The sequence below is a fragment of the Rhinatrema bivittatum genome, chromosome 13 (genome assembly GCF_901001135.1).
Source record: "Rhinatrema bivittatum chromosome 13, aRhiBiv1.1, whole genome shotgun sequence".
NCBI lineage: Eukaryota > Metazoa > Chordata > Amphibia > Gymnophiona > Rhinatrematidae > Rhinatrema > Rhinatrema bivittatum.
This window is the reverse complement of record NC_042627.1, coordinates 57,396,083-57,416,092: the sequence shown is the minus strand read 5'-3', so window position 1 is coordinate 57,416,092 and position 20,010 is coordinate 57,396,083. Positions and strand designations below refer to the sequence as shown.

At 40.5% G+C, this 20,010-nt stretch overlaps 1 protein-coding gene across 1 annotated transcript in view; it reads left to right on the top strand.

Annotated features, from left to right (window-relative positions):
* FBN1 (fibrillin 1) overlaps nt 1–14,663 on the top strand; it is a 292,212-nt gene extending 277,549 nt beyond the window's left edge. The window contains exons 61-66 of the mRNA XM_029574409.1: nt 163–279; nt 1,700–1,828; nt 6,263–6,382; nt 9,043–9,274; nt 10,023–10,194; nt 11,067–14,663. Of these exons, the coding sequence (XP_029430269.1) occupies nt 163–279; nt 1,700–1,828; nt 6,263–6,382; nt 9,043–9,274; nt 10,023–10,194; nt 11,067–11,459 (1,163 nt within the window). The 3' untranslated portion in view covers nt 11,460–14,663. The remainder of the gene's footprint in view (nt 1–162; nt 280–1,699; nt 1,829–6,262; nt 6,383–9,042; nt 9,275–10,022; nt 10,195–11,066) is intronic.
* The last annotated feature ends 5,347 nt before the right edge of the window (nt 14,664–20,010 follow it).

Here is a 20,010-nt window from a genome sequence, read left to right as displayed (position 1 = left end):
GAATAAACTGCAGGAATACTAGCAAACTTGCTTGAAGAGAAACTGATTATTAGAGATCTATCTGCCGAATCTACATTTTCTCCCTAATCAATTTGAAATAACTGGCTGTTAAATGTGAATTTCTAGGAGAAATTAAAATTCTGTGTTTTGTTTTTGTTTTAGACATAGATGAATGTTCAACAAAACAACACAACTGCCAATTCATCTGCGTCAACACCATTGGAAGCTTCACATGCAAATGCCCGCCTGGTTTTACACAGCATCATTCAGCATGCATTGGTGAGCAAAGAGGAACATTTTTTAAAATGGAATATGAATTGTGCTTTCGTGCTGACCTGAAACTCTGCTATCAGAGTTCAGTGGTGAGTAGTCTATGGGTACACTGTCACTCAAAACTGATGTCAGCCTTGATTCACTGTTTGCTTAATAAAAATCTTTAATTACAAAAAAAAAACCTGATGTCAGCCAATCAGTGTTCACTTCCAGTATAAGCCCTGCCCACTTCCATAGAAGTGAATGGGTGTAGCCCAGCAGGTCTGTGTAACGAATAAGCATCTTGATCTATAACCCATTCAGTTACTTGTTTTCTGGTCACTGTTTCATTACATGCTTTAGCAGCCTGAAAAAGAGGATTTATTCCACCAAAACTTCCTACAGCGCCTGGTTCATAATAAATGTATTTAAGGGCTGCTTGTGCATGGTTGTTGTGTATGGCTGTAAACACAGAGGTCTGTTTTTTAAAAGAAAACTAAATCCTTGTTTTATTCACTTTTGTAGTCCCCCATCCTCCAACACCTTACTCCGTTAATTATCCTTTTAGTATACTACAAAATATATGCTCAAACTTCACTCTAAGGATAGGGGCCATTGGGTACACGTAACTACAGTGAGGGGAAGAGGGAAGGGGGAGATTGTCCCTGTCACTGTGTACAAAATTAGAGAAAACTTCCTGCCACATCACAGCTAGTAACTTTTAAAATAGAGGGGCTAGAAAAAAAAACCTTCTTCCGGCTCTTCATCATTAAAAGTTGCAGGGACATTTCTGATGATGTTCTAGGGGGGTGCATTTTTGGGTATGGGTTGTGTTTATGCTGTACTTCTGGTGAGATCTTCAAAAATGGCCAGAGTCTATTAATTCTGCCATCATTAAAAGGTGACAGGGCCTTTTCTGATGACATTCTAGGGGGGCGTATTTTTTGGGGGTGTGGTGAGGGTTGGACTTCTGGTGATGTCATACTAGTGACATCATAGGGATTTGGTTTGGGACAGGGCATGGGAAGGACCACTCCATTCACTTCTATAGGGTGGTAGCAGAATGGGTGGAGTTAGGGGTGGAGAAGGCATAGCTACACCCATTCACTTCTATGGGCGTGGTTGGGGCTGATTGGCTGACGTCAGTTTTGCGTGACAGTGTACCCATAGACTACTGTGGTGGTACAATTAGTGGTAAAATGATGCTGATGTATAGATGGTTTACAAAAGGTCTTGCACCTTCACAACATCACAAAAGTAGCTGTTTCAGCCAACCATGTGCTAAGGGGTTCGGCTTGTACCATGCTCACTTTTCCATCTGAGAGAGGATTTCATTTCAAGTTCTTGTAATAATTGTCATGCTCTTGTCTTGCTCAGTATAGCCCATCGTGATTCATTAACAGTTACCCATCAAAATAAAACAAATGCAATTAACTTTTTCTTTTAGATAACAATGAATGTTCTGCTGAGGGCAATCTGTGCGGTGCCAGAGGCATCTGTCAGAACACACCAGGGAGCTTTAACTGCGAATGCCAGCGTGGCTTTGCTCTTGATCAGGCTGGAGCTAGCTGTGAAGGTACAGTGGTTTGTTTTGCTGAAGTGTTGCTGCAGTGCTTGATAAAAATATGGATTCCTTTAAGCCTTACACATAGTTTCTATGCAGTGGAATTTGCTGGGCTGAAATGAAAGAAATCGATTTTAAGAGCATTGCTCCTGCCCCACATACGCGCACAACTCGGAGTTTGAAAAGCCACGAATTACACGCGTATATATCTGTGCACACGTCAACAATAAGAGGGCGGAAAAGGGGCGGGGAATGGGTGGTGCATGGGTGTTCTTGGGCAGAGCCAACAGTTACGTGTGTAACCCCCTATTTTAAAACCCAGAGACCGCAGCACGCGTCGGCTTGTTAGCCATGTAACTCTACTGCTGCTCCAGATGAGAAGCACGTCTGGAGATCTCAAGTTTTAGGACAAGGCGAGAGGTTTGGGACAACTGGGGGGGAGTGTAGGATGAGGAACAAGAGGGGTCTTAAAGACCTCAATATTAACTGGGCAAACTGGTGAGCTAATTGGAAAAACTGGGTTGTCCCTCACGCGAGCAGGTTTTTAAAATCCGCCTACGCACTCTCGTAAAAGCTGGAAAAGTGCTAGGAAAGATATGCGAAGTACGTTTTCTCGCGCGGTCTCTTAAGCTTAGGCACATACTTACTTGCGCGGTTTAAAATTGCAGCGAGCATGTGCGCTCATTTTAAAATTAGCCTGAAATAGATTAGACTGCATCCCCCAGCAATTTCTGATGTCTTACCTTTACTGACTTCTTTACCTGAAGTCTTTAAACTCATAAAAAGTAAATGCAGCAAATATGTTTTTCTTTTTCAAGTGCCTCAAAGGAAATGTTTCTGTAAAACCATTTCTCTAACCACTGATTTTTAGATCTCATGCATTATTTCTGTTATGGCTGTAAACACAGAGGTCGATTTTTTAAAAGAAAACTAAATCCTTGTTCTATTCACTTTTGCAGTCCCCCAACCTCCAACACCTTACTCCGTTAATTATCTTTTTAGTATACTACAAAATATATGCTCAAATTTCACTCTAAGGATAGAGGGGCCATTGGGCACACGTAACTACAGTGAGAGGAAGAGGGAAAGGGGAGATTCTCCCTGTCACTGTGTACAAAATTGGAGAAAACCGTCCCGGATCCTAATAATTCCTATACAGATAGTTAAAAAGAACGAGGCTCCTCACTCTGCACCGAGGAGAAATGCCTTAAAAAAAGATCATTCCTAAATCTGCTGTCACAAGCTCCTTGCCTGAAAGCTGTGACCTGATAATCAAAGTCACCGTTGTTCTCTCCTGCAAATGCTGCGGAACACATTTATCTTTTTATTAAAACCTGCAACACCTCCCTCCCTCCCTAAAGTGCCCCGTGATTCTGCAGCTGCACAATCCAGCTCCTGCCATGGAATTCCCTGTTCCTACAGAATCGTTGCAGGAGACCACGTAGGGCTCTTGCTAGCATTTTTGCAGCCCTGTGCAAAAAAGATTGCTGTGCTGCCCGCCGCTCCCTCCCCGTCCTGTTTTGGTTTTTTTTTTCTGTTACATTTTTGTTGTTATTCTCAGTAACCAACACACAATAGAAACTGTCAGCCTCGTGCTCTGTCCCCAGGCCCCCTTTCACTGCTGGGAAAAAAAAGCCCTGCTCCTTCCAGCAATCCAAACTGCCAAAATTGATGCACACCCCTGAACCTATTTTACCACATCCACAGGTCCAAAATTTCTAAATTGTGCAGGAATGATCCCGAGGTGCTCCTTTCTCACATACCAGTACATAAAATTGGTGCCGGCTGGGCCCTGTAGCTGGATGCCACCAGAAAACACTGGAAAAAAAAACCTGTGTGGAACCCATATAGCATTAAGCCTATTGGAACGCATGTTAAGTGTGAGTTTGGCCCATAGACAGCCTTGAGTAAACTGAATGACAATATAGTAAAACTCCCATACCAAAAACAGTACTAACTGCAAGCATGCAAACAGGAACAACCCTATCTATGAAAAGGCAAATATCACACCAGGCCCGAAAACACCTCCTACTAGGAAAGCAGAACAAACCAGTCTGCTCTAAATTCCTACATAACAACTACCTGCTAGCAGAGTACCTCACCTCGCTTACACATGCAGAACACAGACAGACCCTCACCTAATACAGAATAAAGACACCAAAGAAATAAGTAGACAGAAACTGAACTGGAAACTGCAACAAGTCAGTCTCTGCATGCAGTGGAGAAACAGAAACATCACCATTCCTCATAAACCAGACAATAAAATCAAGAAAGATTAATCAATCATGGTAAATGATACGAATAAAAAAGAATGCTTCCAAACAGATGATAATTAGAATAGCATCTAATAATTAAGAACTCATAAAGTTTTAAAATTTCTAGACAGCAATAAAATATTTCAAAATAGCAGACAAATCAAACACCCAATAATTAAAACAAGAAGGGCAAAATTCCCATACCTGAAAACTTTTGATTTTCAGTCACTCTGAGCTTGTCGTGGATTAGTGGGGGGGGCACAAACCTTTTTTTCACACACACTCCCAAGGCAGGTTTCCATTCACACATACACAGACCCATCCCTTATAGGCAGGCTCCCATTAACACACATATCCCATGCCCCCAGGTAGGCTCCCATTCTCCCCCCCCCCTCATCAGACTGTATTCACACATATATCCATCCCCTCCAGGCAAGCTTCCATTCACCCATAGACCAATCCCTTCTAGGCAGGCTCCAATTCTCACACACACACACACATTTCCCCTCAAGCAACCTCTCATTCATACATACACATGTACACTCATTCCCCCAGGCAAGCTCTCATTCACACACACACACATCCCTCAGACAGGCTCCCATTCACACACACCTCCACACATACTCACCCATCCCCCTAAGCAAGCTCCCATTTACACTCACATCACCCCTAGGCAGGGTCTCATTCACAGCTAAGCAGGGGCGGATTCCCGCTGACGACCGGCCCGGAGATTCGCCGCCCCAGCCGGCCCCGGAGATACCACGTGGTCTGCTGAGCGTGGCTCTGTCATAGCCGTGCTTGGCAGACCACATGACTAGAGCGACCGGCCCACCGGGGGATGCCCGATTCCGCCCATGCACCTAAGCATCCCACACAGGTTCCCATTCACACATACACCCATCCCCTCCAGGCAGGCTCCCATTCAAACATACACACATCCCTTCTAGGCAGGTTCCCATTCTCACACACACACACCCATCCCCCCAAGCAACTTTCCATTCCCACCTATCATACCCATCCCCCCAGGCAAGCTCCCATTCACATCCACTCACCCCAAGCAGGCTGTTATTCACACACACACACAAACACAACCTATGCAAGCAATAAGGCAGGGTCCACAGGGTCTCTTATTCCTCTGCTGCTGCCACCTGGTCCCTTGTTCCTTGGAGGAGGCAAGATTCATTTCAGAGCTGTAGAAGACCTTTCTGCGGCTCCTCCTCCTGTGCCGGATAACCCTGCTGTATTTGACACTTGCGGTGTTAACACTTCCTGTATGTTCATCTCACAACACACGAGATGAGCATACAGGAAGTGCTAGCACCATGAGTGTTGAGTACCTCGGGCCAGATGGCACATGAGGAGGAGCTGCAGAATGAACTCCCTCTTCTACAGCTGGAGTGCGGGCCTCTTTCTTCTTCCACTGGCAGCCACACGGGCCACTCACTGCCTCTTTTGGTGGGCCTCTTTCACCGCAACCACCTCCCTCCCGGATGTGCCGCTCTGTGCAATTATACAGTTTGCTCACCTGGTAGCGCCAGGCCTGAGACCAAGGGCCAAGTCAAGTTAGAAGCAGCTGTGGCAATGGTCTGACAGCTTGCCCCTTCCTATCCATGCTGCCCATCTGGGCTTGTTGGTCAGAAAAAACAGTAGTAGCACATCTCCTTCGTGCCATATTTTGAAACACTTGGTATAAAGTGCAAAACTCTGGCCCCAGGCAGCAGAGGAAGAGCAAAGTCGACCTGGCCTGGGAGCCAATCCTATGGTTTCTGTATGGCAGTTATGCAGCACTGCTAATAAACCACTGGGACAGCCCTAATGCTAAACATTTTTAACTACAGTCTCTGATCCCTTTTCAATATATTTTGATTTTATAACCATTTAACGTCTATTGCTGAATATAATGAGGCCAGTAAGCAACCATTCTTTTGTTACGTAAATTGTTGCTAAATATCCAATCTTATACTTTCACATTTTAAATTTTTTACTTTTTAAAATGTTTCAGTAGCTTTGGCTAAAGCCCCAGTTTTGATCCCCGCATTGACTTTATATCCAGTTTAGGTTTTGACATCAACTCTACTTGCTATTGGGATTAGAAACAGAAATATTGCCCCGACAAGCTTAATACTGCTTATCCTAATAGCACTGCTGAGATGAAATTGCTGCTAAAGCCTGCACTGTGCCTTGTTTACAGATGTGGATGAATGTGATGGGAACCATCGCTGCCAGCACGGCTGCCAGAACATAATGGGAGGATACAGATGTGGCTGCCCACAAGGATATCTGCAGCACTACCAGTGGAACCAGTGTGTCGGCAAGTGATTTTTATTTCTCTGTCTAAAGGAAAATGTTTTAATTACTGGAGTTTAAGGCAAAATAAGTGTATTCACAAAAAGATGTAATATTAAAAAAAAAAAAAAAAAAGCGAAGCATACATTTAGGAAAATGTGCTCACAGCCTATTCAAAGAGCCTGAATAATATCTGTTAGGGTCCAGACTACCATGCGGCACTTCGATAAACCTCATTTAAAACACAGTAAAAAGAGATCTGCAAAATCGGTATTTGCCGGTTTTTAGCCAAAAACTCAGAGGAAATTAAATTAATTCATGAAACATATTTTGAGACATGGTTCAGTCTGTTTGATATGAGTCTTCCCATGGACATAGGCTAGGAGAAAATCCTTGGAGGGATGATACCTTATCCCTGAGTTCGTATAACACCCAAGAGTTTTGGAAGAGTTCGGGAAAACTGTTGATTTCTGGAGGCGCATTAACACCTGTTGTTAGATGCATGGGAAAACAAAATAAAAATTCTAGCTGTAGCTGTGATCCTAAAAAGAATCCTTTCCTGCATAAAACGCCATGGTTTAGGGAAATAATGCAGGTACTTTCTAATTTTGTGTGAAATGGTTACTTTCTAAAGTCTGGTAAGGGTTTCCCATTCTAGCAATGCCTGTCAACGTTATTGTGTTCTAGTGAAAACATTTTTTTAAAAAACCCATGATAGATCCTGACACGGGTCAGGGCTGTTTGGATTCCTGGTTTGATTATTTGGTTGACTGGTTTTGGAAGGATGGGTACAGAGAAATCTGTCTTGACCCCCAGCCTTCAAGAACATGTTGTAAGGTCTCTTAACTCTGTCTGGCCCTGCTAGTTTTAACGAGCATATAAAAATGTCTGTTCTTGTTATCATTGCATAGCTTTAGGACGTTTCTGCTTTTAATTATGCATACCAAGTGTTCTGGCAGTCTAGACATTTTTTTTTCACTTACTCATTTTACTTGCATGAGAACTTGAAGATTATTTAAGAGCTGTTGATAAAAAAAAAAAAAGAGAGAGCGATTGGCTGGATAAAATGTGTTCACTTTGATTAAAGGTAAATAGGGATTGCAGTTTGACTGGCTTGTATTGCATTCAGATAGTCTTGTCTCTCTGTATGAACTTTCTTAGTATGCTGATAATTGCCAGGTTCCCACCTGGATTTACTCACAGGGTTGCATTCCTGGGTCCTGAATATGCAGTCACTGGGCTCAGATTCACACAAAATTCAAAGCTGTATAGTAACGGTTCAAGTTGGAGGCATTGCAACACCGAGCAAGCCGAGGCCTGGTCTGGGAGTTCAATATTATGTTCACAGGATCCTCAAGGCAGGGGGGAAATCTGCAGGCCAAGGACACAAGGTCTTTTGATAGAGGAACAAGAAGTTCAGGTTTGAAGACAAAGTGGGTTTGGGTAGCCACCTTATTGCCGGGAACACTTCCTTGTTCTCAGGTGTTGTGATTTCAGGATCTGCAGCTGAGATACATTTTCCTGGACCTGGAACCTGCCCCCGTGTTGCTGGTCTTCCGCTATGAGCTTTCCCTAGTTTAAGCTCTGCCAGCAACAGATTCTGCCATTCACCCACTCTCCAGGAGTGATTTCGGGGTAGAGTGGGTTAGTCCATGAATTTGCAACTTCCCTTGAGCTTTCATTTGGAAAGGTGACTTATTAAATCCAAAATTCAAATCCATGAATTTATTTAAAGCTTTCTAGGCACTCCAGTTCATCTTCAATGCCACTGAGTAGAATCATTCCAAGTACTCTGCCCACTTCCATCAGCCGGTGCCTTGTTTGTCAGCGCATGACTTGGGGAGCTTTTGGGGAGCTTTTAGTGGGTGGAAGAAGGGGATCAGGTGGGGGATTATTTTTTTAAGGAACTGATGGATGGAGAAGGAGGAGATGTTAGCCAGCACTTATTTTTAACTTCAGGTGAGTTTAGTTGGGGGGATGGCTGGAAATCGGAAGGACTATTGACTCCCCCCCCCCCCCCCCCCCCGCACTTATTTTCAACTCCGTGCAATATTGTAAGGGCTCTTAACCACACACATTTTAAATTTTGGGTAAAATGGAGGGGGGATCACAGAGAATCTCAGTCCTGCACATATTTTCATCTTCAGGCAGGTGGAAAGGGAGAATTGGAAGGACGCTCAGCCTTGCACTTATTTTCAACTTTGAGAAGATAGTGGGAGATGGGAGGACTCTTCACCCCATTTCTTAACTTCAAATTTGAGTGGATGGGAGGGGTGTTAGTGGAGGGAAAAGGGTTGGTGAGCATTGCCCAGCCAGATTTAAGCTTGCTATTACAGTGCCTAGATTTGGCCAACCAGGTTAAGAAGCTAAGCTCTGAAAATCGTAGCTGCCCCCGACCTAACCCCACTACCTGAACCATCCAGAACTTAAGCGGCTAAAGTTAAGCACCTAGTGAAACTTAAGTGGGGTAAATTTAGTCTCATTAGGGTAAATTTTAATGTGACTGGCCAAGTTCTTATGTAGCTAGTTAGATGCTTTGAAAATGGACCCTTATCATACTGTGTTACAAAACAGTATAAGGCGAAATTTATCAAGGTTTTACGCAAGAAAAACCATACAAAAGTGATATTGACTAAGAGAGAAAGGAAAGAAATCCTATTAATATATTCATGCATTTGTCTGCAGATGAAAATGAATGTCTTAACGCCCATGTTTGTGGAGGAGCTTCCTGTCACAATACTCTAGGAAGTTTCAAGTGCTCATGTCCTACAGGATTTCAGTATGAACAGTTTTCTGGATCTTGCCAAGATGTCAATGAATGCGGTTCCTCTCAGCACTCGTGCAGCTATGGTTGTTCAAATACTGAAGGTGGCTATGCATGTGGATGCCCACCTGGTTATCTCAGAATAGGACAAGGGTAAGAATGTCTACGTTCAAAACAAATGCATATTTTCTAATTGTATAAAGATATCAATCTGCTTCAGAACTTCATATGTTCAAGCAATGTACAGTAAAGGAACACTTCCTGTAGGGTATATGTGCCATAATATTATTATTAGGGAGGATTGGGATAGCTGTGTCCAGGTTTAATTGTATCTCAAATGGGTTTTACTCTGGCTCAGATTTCTGTTCAGAATTCCAAGTTGGTGGTATTGTGATTCTGAATTTTTAAAACTGAGGTTGAATTGGACAGGTTTCACATATCTGATTTAATGTACATGTTTTCTTAAGTATACCCAATCACAAAGTTTGACCTGACTCAAATTCACCCAGTTGCTAGCAGTAAGATATCAAGTGAGTATCCAAATAAAAAAATATCTATATCTGAACTCTGCAATTTCCATCAAAAACTGTGAGATGGATTGAACTGCCACTGCTTTGAATGTTGGCAAGCTGAGTTATGCAGATTAAAATTCAGTTTGGGATGCATCAGAGCAGGGTGCTGAAGTAATCTGAGTTGAGTCAAACACCCCACCTTCCCTGTCTAATCCAAACCCAAATCACCCATCCTGAATGTATGCTCTGGTTCTGGGTTTTTGAAGAACGGTCCCCAGTTGCAAATTTCACAACTTGAAAGAGATGAAAAAAGATTGTAGTTTTTTTTTGTCATTGGCTATGGTTGTTTTAATCAGGTGACTATTTTAATTTCTTAATTCTCTGAATAGGCATTGTGTGTCAGGAACAGGGCTAAGCAGAGAGGATCAACTGCCAGTCAGTGGAGAGGATGATGACAATGCGCTCTCACCAGAAGGTTGCTATGAATGTAAAATCAATGGTTATCCCAAGAGAGGACGGAAGCGCCGTAGCACAAATGACACAGCTTTAAATGATGCTGAGGTAACTATTAGAACAAGGAAGACAAGATGAATAGAAGACTTGTTCTGGAGCTTTGCTTGAGTTCAAAACTGAACAATACATTCAGAAAGAGACAATAATGGGGAAAAGCCTTTAATACATCTGGCTTTTGTGTCTGGTAGAAGCATTCAGCTTCTGAAGATTTACGAGTTATCTCATTAATTCTTCCTTGTAAGAAACCTACAATAGTCATCCTGCTTCTTAGATACTGAGTGAGGATTGAAGGCTTTGCATTGTAGAGAAAAACATGAGGGTGGATCATTGAGGAATTAAATTGCTTTTAAAGCCAAGACATCTATGTGTAGTCGGGGGGGAAGGGGAGAGAAATCCCCATTTCTCTTTCATTTATAGTTAAGTGGAATATTGTCCCGTACCTGTAATTATGCTTCACCTTTTCACTGCCGTTATTTATATGTTATATCTGTGCCAAGCTAAAGTATAGACCGATGAGCTCCAAGAATAAGCCTATTACTGCAATTTATTTTCTTTAAGAAATTGCCTCATTCTTCCATTCTGGTTACTCCTTCAGCTTATCTATTCTTTTTCTCATGGGGATTCAATCAGAAAACTGCTCCTGCAACAGGTATTCTGTGATTGACAGACAGGTAAAATTTGAGTAACAGATTGGAAGAACAGTAAATGGAGACAGAGAAAACATGAAACATTGATTCCTGTACTTTTTGTGATCATTAATTAAAACATCCATAAACATTAGAGCAGTATTCTGCTTTTGTTGGATTAAATTTTGGTTAAGATGAGCTTTTGCATGTTCTAATGGTATTATTTCTTAATTTCTTTTGATTTAGAATGTATTTTCATTTATAATACCTATGTTATTTATTTATGTATTTTAGGAGCAGCCTGAAATGGAACATGAGGTCAGTCTCGATAGCTGGGATATTGAAAAAACTGTTGTCTTCATGTTCAACATTTCCAGCTTAAACAACAAAGATCGCATTCTGGAACTCACTCCAGCTCTTACTGCACTAACAAACCATAACCGATATTTAATTGACTCTGGAAATGAAGATGGTTTCTTCAGAATTAACCAGAAGGAAGGAATTAGTTACCTGCACCTGACAAAGAAGAAACCAATAGTGCCTGGGACCTACTCTTTACAAATCAGCAGCATCCCACTCTATAAACAGAAGGAACTTAGCCAGCTGGAAGATAAGCACGACAAAGACTACCTCAGTGCAGAGCTGGGCGATATCCTGAAAATGAGAATCCAGATTTCACTTCATTAATCCACCAGCGGAGAAACAAATATTTCAAACCAAAGATAGCTAGGTAGGACTGAATGTTTCCCCCCACTCAGATTCTCCATATCATAGGTACAGGCTCTCATGAATAAGCACTTTCTATTATTACATAAGCAAGGTACCGGAAGAAACCCCCAGCTCAATAACCACTTTCTCAGGCTTCGAATACATGTAGCTGAGCTACCTTGACATGTTGAATCTTGGAACCCAGGACTTTTTTCCATTGGAAGTTGGCCATTGATGCTGAGACATTCTTCATTTCAGCAGAGGTTCAGGAATGCGCTCTCACTAGATGGACTCGTCTCTTTTTTTTTTTTCAATCCTTAAACTTTGCTTTGCCAACTAAAACATACTAGGTCAGCCATTTATAATATCTTTTTGGTGCTAGTAACTCGTTCAACCTAGTTTTATGAATGCACTGTGATATTTACACAATTTAGAAGCCAAGTTGCAATTACTCAGTCTAAATATTTCATTAATTTTCAACCAACCAAAGTTAGCTCAGTAGCTTATCTCAGTTATGCCTATAATACATGTAAATTAAGTGTGTGTATACTGTAATCATGCTATTTTTTTTATCATTGAAGCATTTGTAAACTAAATGAAAACCCTAATTTGAGGGTTTGTAATGGTGCTTATAAAGACCAACTACTTCATAACTGTATCCACAAACCCAATGATGAAATTTCTGTGACTTAAATTGCACTGAGGTCAATAAAGACCATTAAATGTTGTCAAAAGTCAGATCATAATCAGTGCCACCATATGCCATGACATTATGTATCAAGTATCAAGAGTACCCAGAATTGTTCATATCAAGGGTTCAGTGTCATAAATGTCACAATAAAACAGTGTTTCAGTTTACTATGTGCCTTTCTCTTAATTTTTTGGCTCAAAGTGTAAATTAAAATATATGTGCCTCCAACAATGAATTGCTGAACATCTTCCATGGCATATTTATTATTAAAGGAAAAGGGAAACTTGACATGGAGAGAAAATAATTATAACTATAACATCAAAAACTATTTTCAGAATTTCTTTTTTCAGTGGCTCAGGACAGAGTCTAAAATTATTATAGTACATGCATGATATGTGACTGCTCTAGAATTCGTGTCTAAACTCAAAAGCAGTAGATGCATGTCAGACTAATTTGGTTTTGATCCAGCAAGTGACCCTGACCTACATAACTTAGCCAATCAGCAGCCTTAAAACCCAAAAGCTGCTTTATCTGAAGTGAAATCATTGTTCTGAAAATGTGTGCTTAATCAGAAACCTCTGTGAAAACCCCTTGGCATGCTATAAATATTCCATTCTTTTTTGTCTCTCTAAACATGCATTGTGAGGTAATTAAAGGCTGATTTGAAGCGCATAATCCAATATTAAAGTTGGTGCTTTCCATTCTGTTACTGGAATGCAGAATGTGAACATGCCAGTGTAATAAAATATGCCACTCTCTTCAAACTGAGAAAAATAGCATTTGGTAAATAGAAGAGCATAAATGTTAGAAGAAAAGAATAACTCTGACAAGCCTACCTGTGGTATACAGAGAGCATTTGGCTCCATTAGGAAAGGCCTTACTTTAGTTGATCACATCTAAGTTAACTAATATCCTGTGCTGTATAAAAAGGAAGAAAATGAAGGTGGCATGCATCTTTCCACTTCGTATTTCTCATGTATTAAATCTGGGACTTAATCGCACAGCCTAAATGTTGCACTACATATTTTCATGTACCACTACAGGTGGTCTTGCCATATCTGTGCAATGGGAAACACTACTTTGCTTTTTCTTTTTTTCCAACTAGTATTGGGATTTTTCTTTGACGTATTTTATGTGCAGGGGTGTGCATGGGAAAACCTTTTATTTTATTTTTTGATTCATTCCCATAATTTGTTTTCTATCTTGTTGCTATATTTCAGGGCATGCTAAATTGAACAAGCATGTGGTAAATCTTTATAGCATACTAAAATGCAAATCCAAAGCAAAATACAAATTTGTTGGGGGTTTTTCCTGTCTTTTCAGATGAGAAACACAATGAAATAAACAAACGTCATTGTTTTCCATGTTGTAAACTGGACATCCCTATTTATGCAAAGACATTTATTTTTCAGTTTGCATGGTACTGTCGTCTTATTTGCATAAGAACAAGAAAATATTAACTTGCATATAAATTCAGATGAAACGTAGTTTGTCTCCATATATTTATATAGCACTTTAACTTTTTAACTTGGTGATTGATCTGAGAATTGTCCCGACAGTCTTCATCAACTTAAAACAGTGCAGAGAAATGTATCACTCTTGGAGAAGTTTCTGACTTCATTTTATATCTGAAGAGACAGAAAAAAAGTGTCTAGATCATATAGAGGATACTTTTCAAAGGCATTTACCTTGGTAAAATGGCCTGACCAAAAACAGTTCTCCTCCATTGGGTCCAAACGTATACATGGCTTCCATAGTGTGCACACGTTTAGCAGGGGAGGAAGAGGCCTTCTTCAGGGTGTGCTTAGATCAGGGGGAGGAAAAGAGAGCACTTGCATTTGATTTTCAACAATATGCATGTTATTTTGCTCTCTCCTCACCTCCACCACCTCCACAGTTGCAAAGTAAGTGGCTGATTTTAAAACATGCACTTTGCACATGCCAATTTTCAACTGCACATATGGTTTCTCTTTGAAAATTTGCATAATGTACCTGTTTTAGAGCACTTGTGGAGTCTGCAACTTTGAAATTTGCTCCATAGTTTAAAAACAAACAATATATTTTATATTGCCAGCAGAATAGTAGATTCAGCTTGTGCTGGCTACATTGGCAAATCAAAGATCAATTCATTGTCTACAGTATTTCTGATTTTCATGAACAGTTTTACAATAACTTGACAAAGACAGTGTATAATCAATGTATTGTGTAATCAATGGTATCCATTTCATTTTGGATATTGCAACAGAATATTTATTTTCAGTGGACTGTAATCATTTTTTCTGTAAAAAACCTGATTTTGTTGTGACAAAATGACCAATAACACATATCCTTACTGTATGTAAGCAAATAATCTGGTACATCTGGCAGACTGTGTTAATAGACGGATATCTCTTTATTGACAGCTAGTTTGAAGTACAACTTTCATTGTAAATGTAACAATAAAAATTGTATTTGCCTAAGTCTTGTATATGTGCAGTAAAAACATGAATGGATTTGGTTTATTGTATTTTCACTCTTTTAAATATTGTCCGATGTATTGCATTATCTTATGTACCATATATACAGCTTACATACACAGCTATCTATACATTGTAGTAAGGATTACCTCTGTGTTCATGTACAGATATGATCTAACCATTTTACTGGCATACATTATGTATACAGTATGTATCAATAGAGGCAAAGTGGTTTGGTGCAATGCAAAAATCCTGTGTTCAGGTCTAAACCTAGCAGTCTTTTTATGTAACCTTACTCAAGTTATTTTCCACTTGTGTCGCCTTTCAGTTTTCCCATTTCTGGAGTAGTAGCAATGGTATTGCCTGCTCCTTTTTCCCCTTTGAAGAGTTATGTAATGTGTACGGAAATCATTTCCAAGACTTGACTATGTCTACCTCAAAGATGGCTGCATATATGCTTCTGGTGTGCAATGATTGCAACTCACATTAAGATCCTTTTTCTATATAAATGCATTGTGGGATACTAATTTTTATATATTTATTTATGAGTTCATACATTTTGAAACATATTTTGGGGAAAGGACTATATAGCCTGAGAAATAGGAACCTTACAGCACCTACCTGTAGGTAAGGTGAAGTTTTAACCCAAAAAACAAACACTCCCTGTGACTTATTGCTATGATGAAGTTTCTCAGCCTCTCAATCAGTCCACAACCATCTTCACCTACCTTTGATTGAAGAGTTTACAATTGTATTAGCTGTTGAATATGTGGCAGTGCAGGTTGGGATACTTTTAATTAAAAATCATCCATTGAACCTGAAGACTGGAGGGTGGCCAATGTAACCCCAATATTTAAAAAAGGCTCCAGGGGCGATCTGGGTAACTATAGACCAGTGAGCCTGACTTCAGTGCCGGGAAAAATAGTGGAAACTATTCTCAAGATCAAAATCGTAGAGCATATAGAAAGGCATGATTTAATGGGACACAGTCAACATGGATTTACTCAAGGGAAGTCTTGCCTAACAAATCTGCTTCATTTTTTTGAAGGGGTTAATAAACATGTGGATAAAGGTGAACCGGTAGATGTAGTATATTTGGATTTTCAGAAGGCGTTTGACAAAGTCCCTCATGAGAGGCTTCTACGAAAACTAAAAAGTCATGGGATAGGAGGTGATATCCTTTCGTGGATTACAAACTGGTTAAAAGACAGGAAACAGAGAGTAGGATTAAATGGTCAATTTTCTCAGTGGAAAAGGGTAAACAGTGGAGTGCCTCAGGGATCTGTACTTGGACTGGTGCTTTTCAATATATATATAAATGATCTGGAAAGGAATACGACGAGTGAGGTTATCAAATTTGCGGATGATACAAAATTATTCAGAGTAGTTAAATCACAAGCGGATTGTGATACATTACAGGAGGACCTTGCAAGACTGGAAGATTGGGCATCCAAATGGCAGATGAAATTTAATGTGGACAAGTGCAAGGTGTTGCATATAGGGAAAAATAACCCTTGCTGTAGTTACATGATGTTAGGTTCCATATTAGGAGCTACCACCCAAGAAAAAGATCTAGGCATCATAGTGGATAATACTTTAAAATCGTCGGCTCAGTGTGCTGCAGCTGTCAAAAAAAACAAATAGAATGTTAGGAATTATTAGGAAGGGAATGGTTAATAGAACGGAAAATGTCATAATGCATCTGTATCGCACCATGGTGAGACCGCACCTTGAATACTGTGTACAATTCTGGTCGCCGCATCTCAAAAAAGATATAGTTGCGATGGAGAAGGTACAGAGAAGGGCAACCAAAATGATAAAGGGGATGGAACAGCTCCCCTATGAGGAAAGGCTGAAGAGGTTAGGGCTGTTCAGCTTGGAGAAGAGACGGCTGAGGGGGGATATGATAGAGGTCTTTAAGATCATGAGAGGTCTTGAACGAGTAGATGTGACTCGGTTATTTACACTTTCAAATAATAGAAGGACTAGGGGGCATTCCATGAAGTTTGCAAGTAACACATTTAAGACTAATCGGAGAAAATTCTTTTTCACTCAACGCACAATAAAGCTCTTGAATTTGTTGCCAGAGGAGGTGGTTAGTGCAGTTAGTGTAGCTGGGTTCAAAAAAGGTTTGGATAAGTTCTTGGAGGAGAAGTCCATTAATGACTATTAAGCAATTATACTTAGGGAATAGCCACTGCTATTAATTGCATCAGTAGCATGGGTTCTTCTTAGTGTTTGGGTAATTGCCAGGTTCTTTTGATCTGGTTTTGGCCTCTGTTGGAAACAGGATGCTGGGCTTGATGGACCCTTGGTCTGACCCAGCATGGCAATTTCTTATGTTCTTATTCAGTGAGGTTTCTGTACCTAAGCTTTCCAGGCTACATATGTATTGTCTTTTGGTGGGCAGTTTCTTTCCAGTCTTTTGGGCTTCCAGGTCAATTGAAACCAGCCTCAGTTGGCTATGGCACTATGAGTTTTCATTCGCAACTGCTGGGGATTTTTTCCCCCCTCTGTTTTACACCTATACCCCAATCACAACTCAGCCCATCCATTGGTGAGACAGTTTTCAGTCAAAGAACACAATTCATGTCTCCTTCTAAAATTTGGTTAACATGGACCCTAAGTCTGGACACAAGTTGGTGCCTTTGTGCAATGACAGACTCCCAATCCCTAGGTTCTGTGAACGCTGTCCAAGGAGCAGAAGTTAACCCAGGTGTCGAATTCTGATTCTCTGCATGACTGTGTGCAGAGCTGACCGTGGGCCACCAGACCAGCCTTTCAGCTATTAAATCTGAAGAAGAGAGTTCATGTACAGCAACAGTGGATAATTCTTATGCCAGTCCAGTAAATGATATGCAAGTCTGAAAAATTACAGATATCTCCAGGACCAGAGGAGGAAAAATATTTAGAATAGTTGGGCCCTCTGATGGCTCAGTTGTAAGTGCTGTGAACTTCTATGTGGAAGGTCCCTGGTTTGATTCCTGGAGTGGGTCATTTTTACCCTGAGATGGCTGGGGGGAGGGGAGTCATAGTCATCAATAAGGGCAACATTTGTTGGCAAGACTTAGAACCCATGCTGCAAGGTTCTGGAAGGAGCTCTGGTGCGTAGCACCCAGCCTCAGGACCATCATGGCAATGAACAGATTAGGAACAATTGTATATTAAACCAGGGGGGAAATTCTCAGGTAGTTGAGAATGAAGGCTCATGTCACCAGGATTCCAGCAATGGTTCTGATTAAGCTGAAAGAAAAAGGTTAACATGAGAACTGGACAAAAAAACAAAAACAGAGCCAAGGAAATCTTTTTCCTCAATTTTTTTATAGGTCTCTTTCTCTCTGCCTTTTATGCTCTCTTTTATTGTTGCATATTTTGCTTTTTATTTTTCCTGCTTCTGATTCTCTCAATCTTCCAACTTTTCCACTTCTTCCCTCCATCTAGATCTCCTCCCTTCAGCTGCTCTTCCCCTCCCCTTCCCCTCTCCATTTCTTCCCTCCTCCATTTGCTCTCCCTTCCTCAACTTATTCCCCACTCAAGTTTTCTCTCTTCTTCCAGTGTCATCCACCCAGCTGCTTATCTCCTCCAAGCTTCCCATCTGATCCCCCCTTCTTTCTGCCTATCTCAACCTAGTTCATCTCACCCTTCATTTCAGTTTACATGCCCCCCCCCCCTCCAGCCCATGGCTCCCCTTGGCCTGAGTTACGGTAGGGTACTACTGCCATCGGCCTAGTTGCGGTGGCTGCAGTAGCTGTGCCCCTTCTGGCCTTGACATACCAGCAGTAGGTTGTCCTCCCAGGTAGGCACCAGGTACTCACATCTAAGCATCTGGGTGACCTGGTGCCCTAGGGCCTTTGCAGCTCTGTCCAAGATCAATATGGCTACAAGAATGCTTCGCTCATGGAAGGTGAGGGAAATGAAACAGCGCTGTAAGCAAAGCTGAGCTGGAGATCCATTATTTATCCTGACACGGAGGCTTGAACTTCAAAACACTTGGCCAGTGTGGGGACGTTTTGCTACTTCGGAGAACATCTTCAGGCATTATTAACGATTAAGATAAGTTCTTGTGATATTTTCATATTTCAGAATACTTTTTTTTTTTCAATATAATAAATTGATGGACATTTGCTGATGTCGCCTGTGTTAAAGGATTTTTGGACATTCTATTTGCTTATTTACAAAATTGTTTCTTTTGACAAATATAACATAGATGCTTTAAGCAGTTTACAAGCTTGAATGCGGTTTGCTTTTGCATCTTTTGTATGATGGTCATTATTAAATAAAAGAGGGTTCTTTCAGTGTATTTTGTTTAGAGTGAAATCTGTGTGTTATGTGTTTTGTTTTTTTTCTACCCCAGTTCGTGAGAGAGCACTTTCCATTGCTGGACCACTATTATGGAATTCCCTTCCACAAGATCTGCGACTTGAGCCGAACATGAAAGCCTTTAAAAAAGAATTTAAAACTTGGCTATTTCAACAAGCTTTTCCTTAAGCATAGTCTTTTAAATTTATTTTTAAAATTCTTAGTTTTACAGCTAATTTTAGTTTCTTTTAGATTTTAATATTTAAGAAATGTTGATCTTTTATTATTAACAAATATTGTACTCTTTTATTGCTGTTTTTAAATGCTTTTATGGCATTTATAATTGAACAGTATTTCCTTTAATTGAATGTTTTTAAAATGCTTTTTAACAGGGTACTTATAATTAATTTGTACACTGATGTGATATTTAATTTTGAACGTCAGTATAGAAAACCAATAAATAAATACATTTTTTATCGCATGGAAATGAAACAAGACCAGAGCTGCTTCTGCCTTACTGAGCAGCAGGAAATGTCTTTGCTAGAGAATAGCCTAGAAAAAAAGCTTTTTCTTCCTTGATAGAAACAGAAACGGTTATGAAGAAATGCAGTGATGACTAGGTATGAACCCCCAGAACGTTATTTGGGATACCACGAGACCAGAAATGGAGACGCTAACATAAAGAAGTCCTTTTATAAAACACTGTAAGTTAAGCACACAGGCTGAGTCCCGGGGTACTGGATGTCTGTCATTCCCATCTGAAGAGTGTGGTGTCAAAGGGAACACTGATCTTGATCTCATTCCATGTGTCTGTCTCACAGCAGAGGGAAAATAATGAAAGTGAGTATGTGTAGGGTAAAGAAGGGTTCCCCTGTGAATGGAATAATTACAGGCTTTCCAGCCTCTAATGAGAGCTGTAGGAAAATTGAAACCTTATGAAGAATGGAATGAGATTGGGAAGGATGTCACAAGAAGCACTGGATAGCAGGAGTTTTGGATTGGTGAGCAGCATTTTTTCCTTAGATATTTAAAAAAAGTTTGGTCTCTTGGACTTTCCTGTCTGTTAAAGATGTTCTTTTAGCCT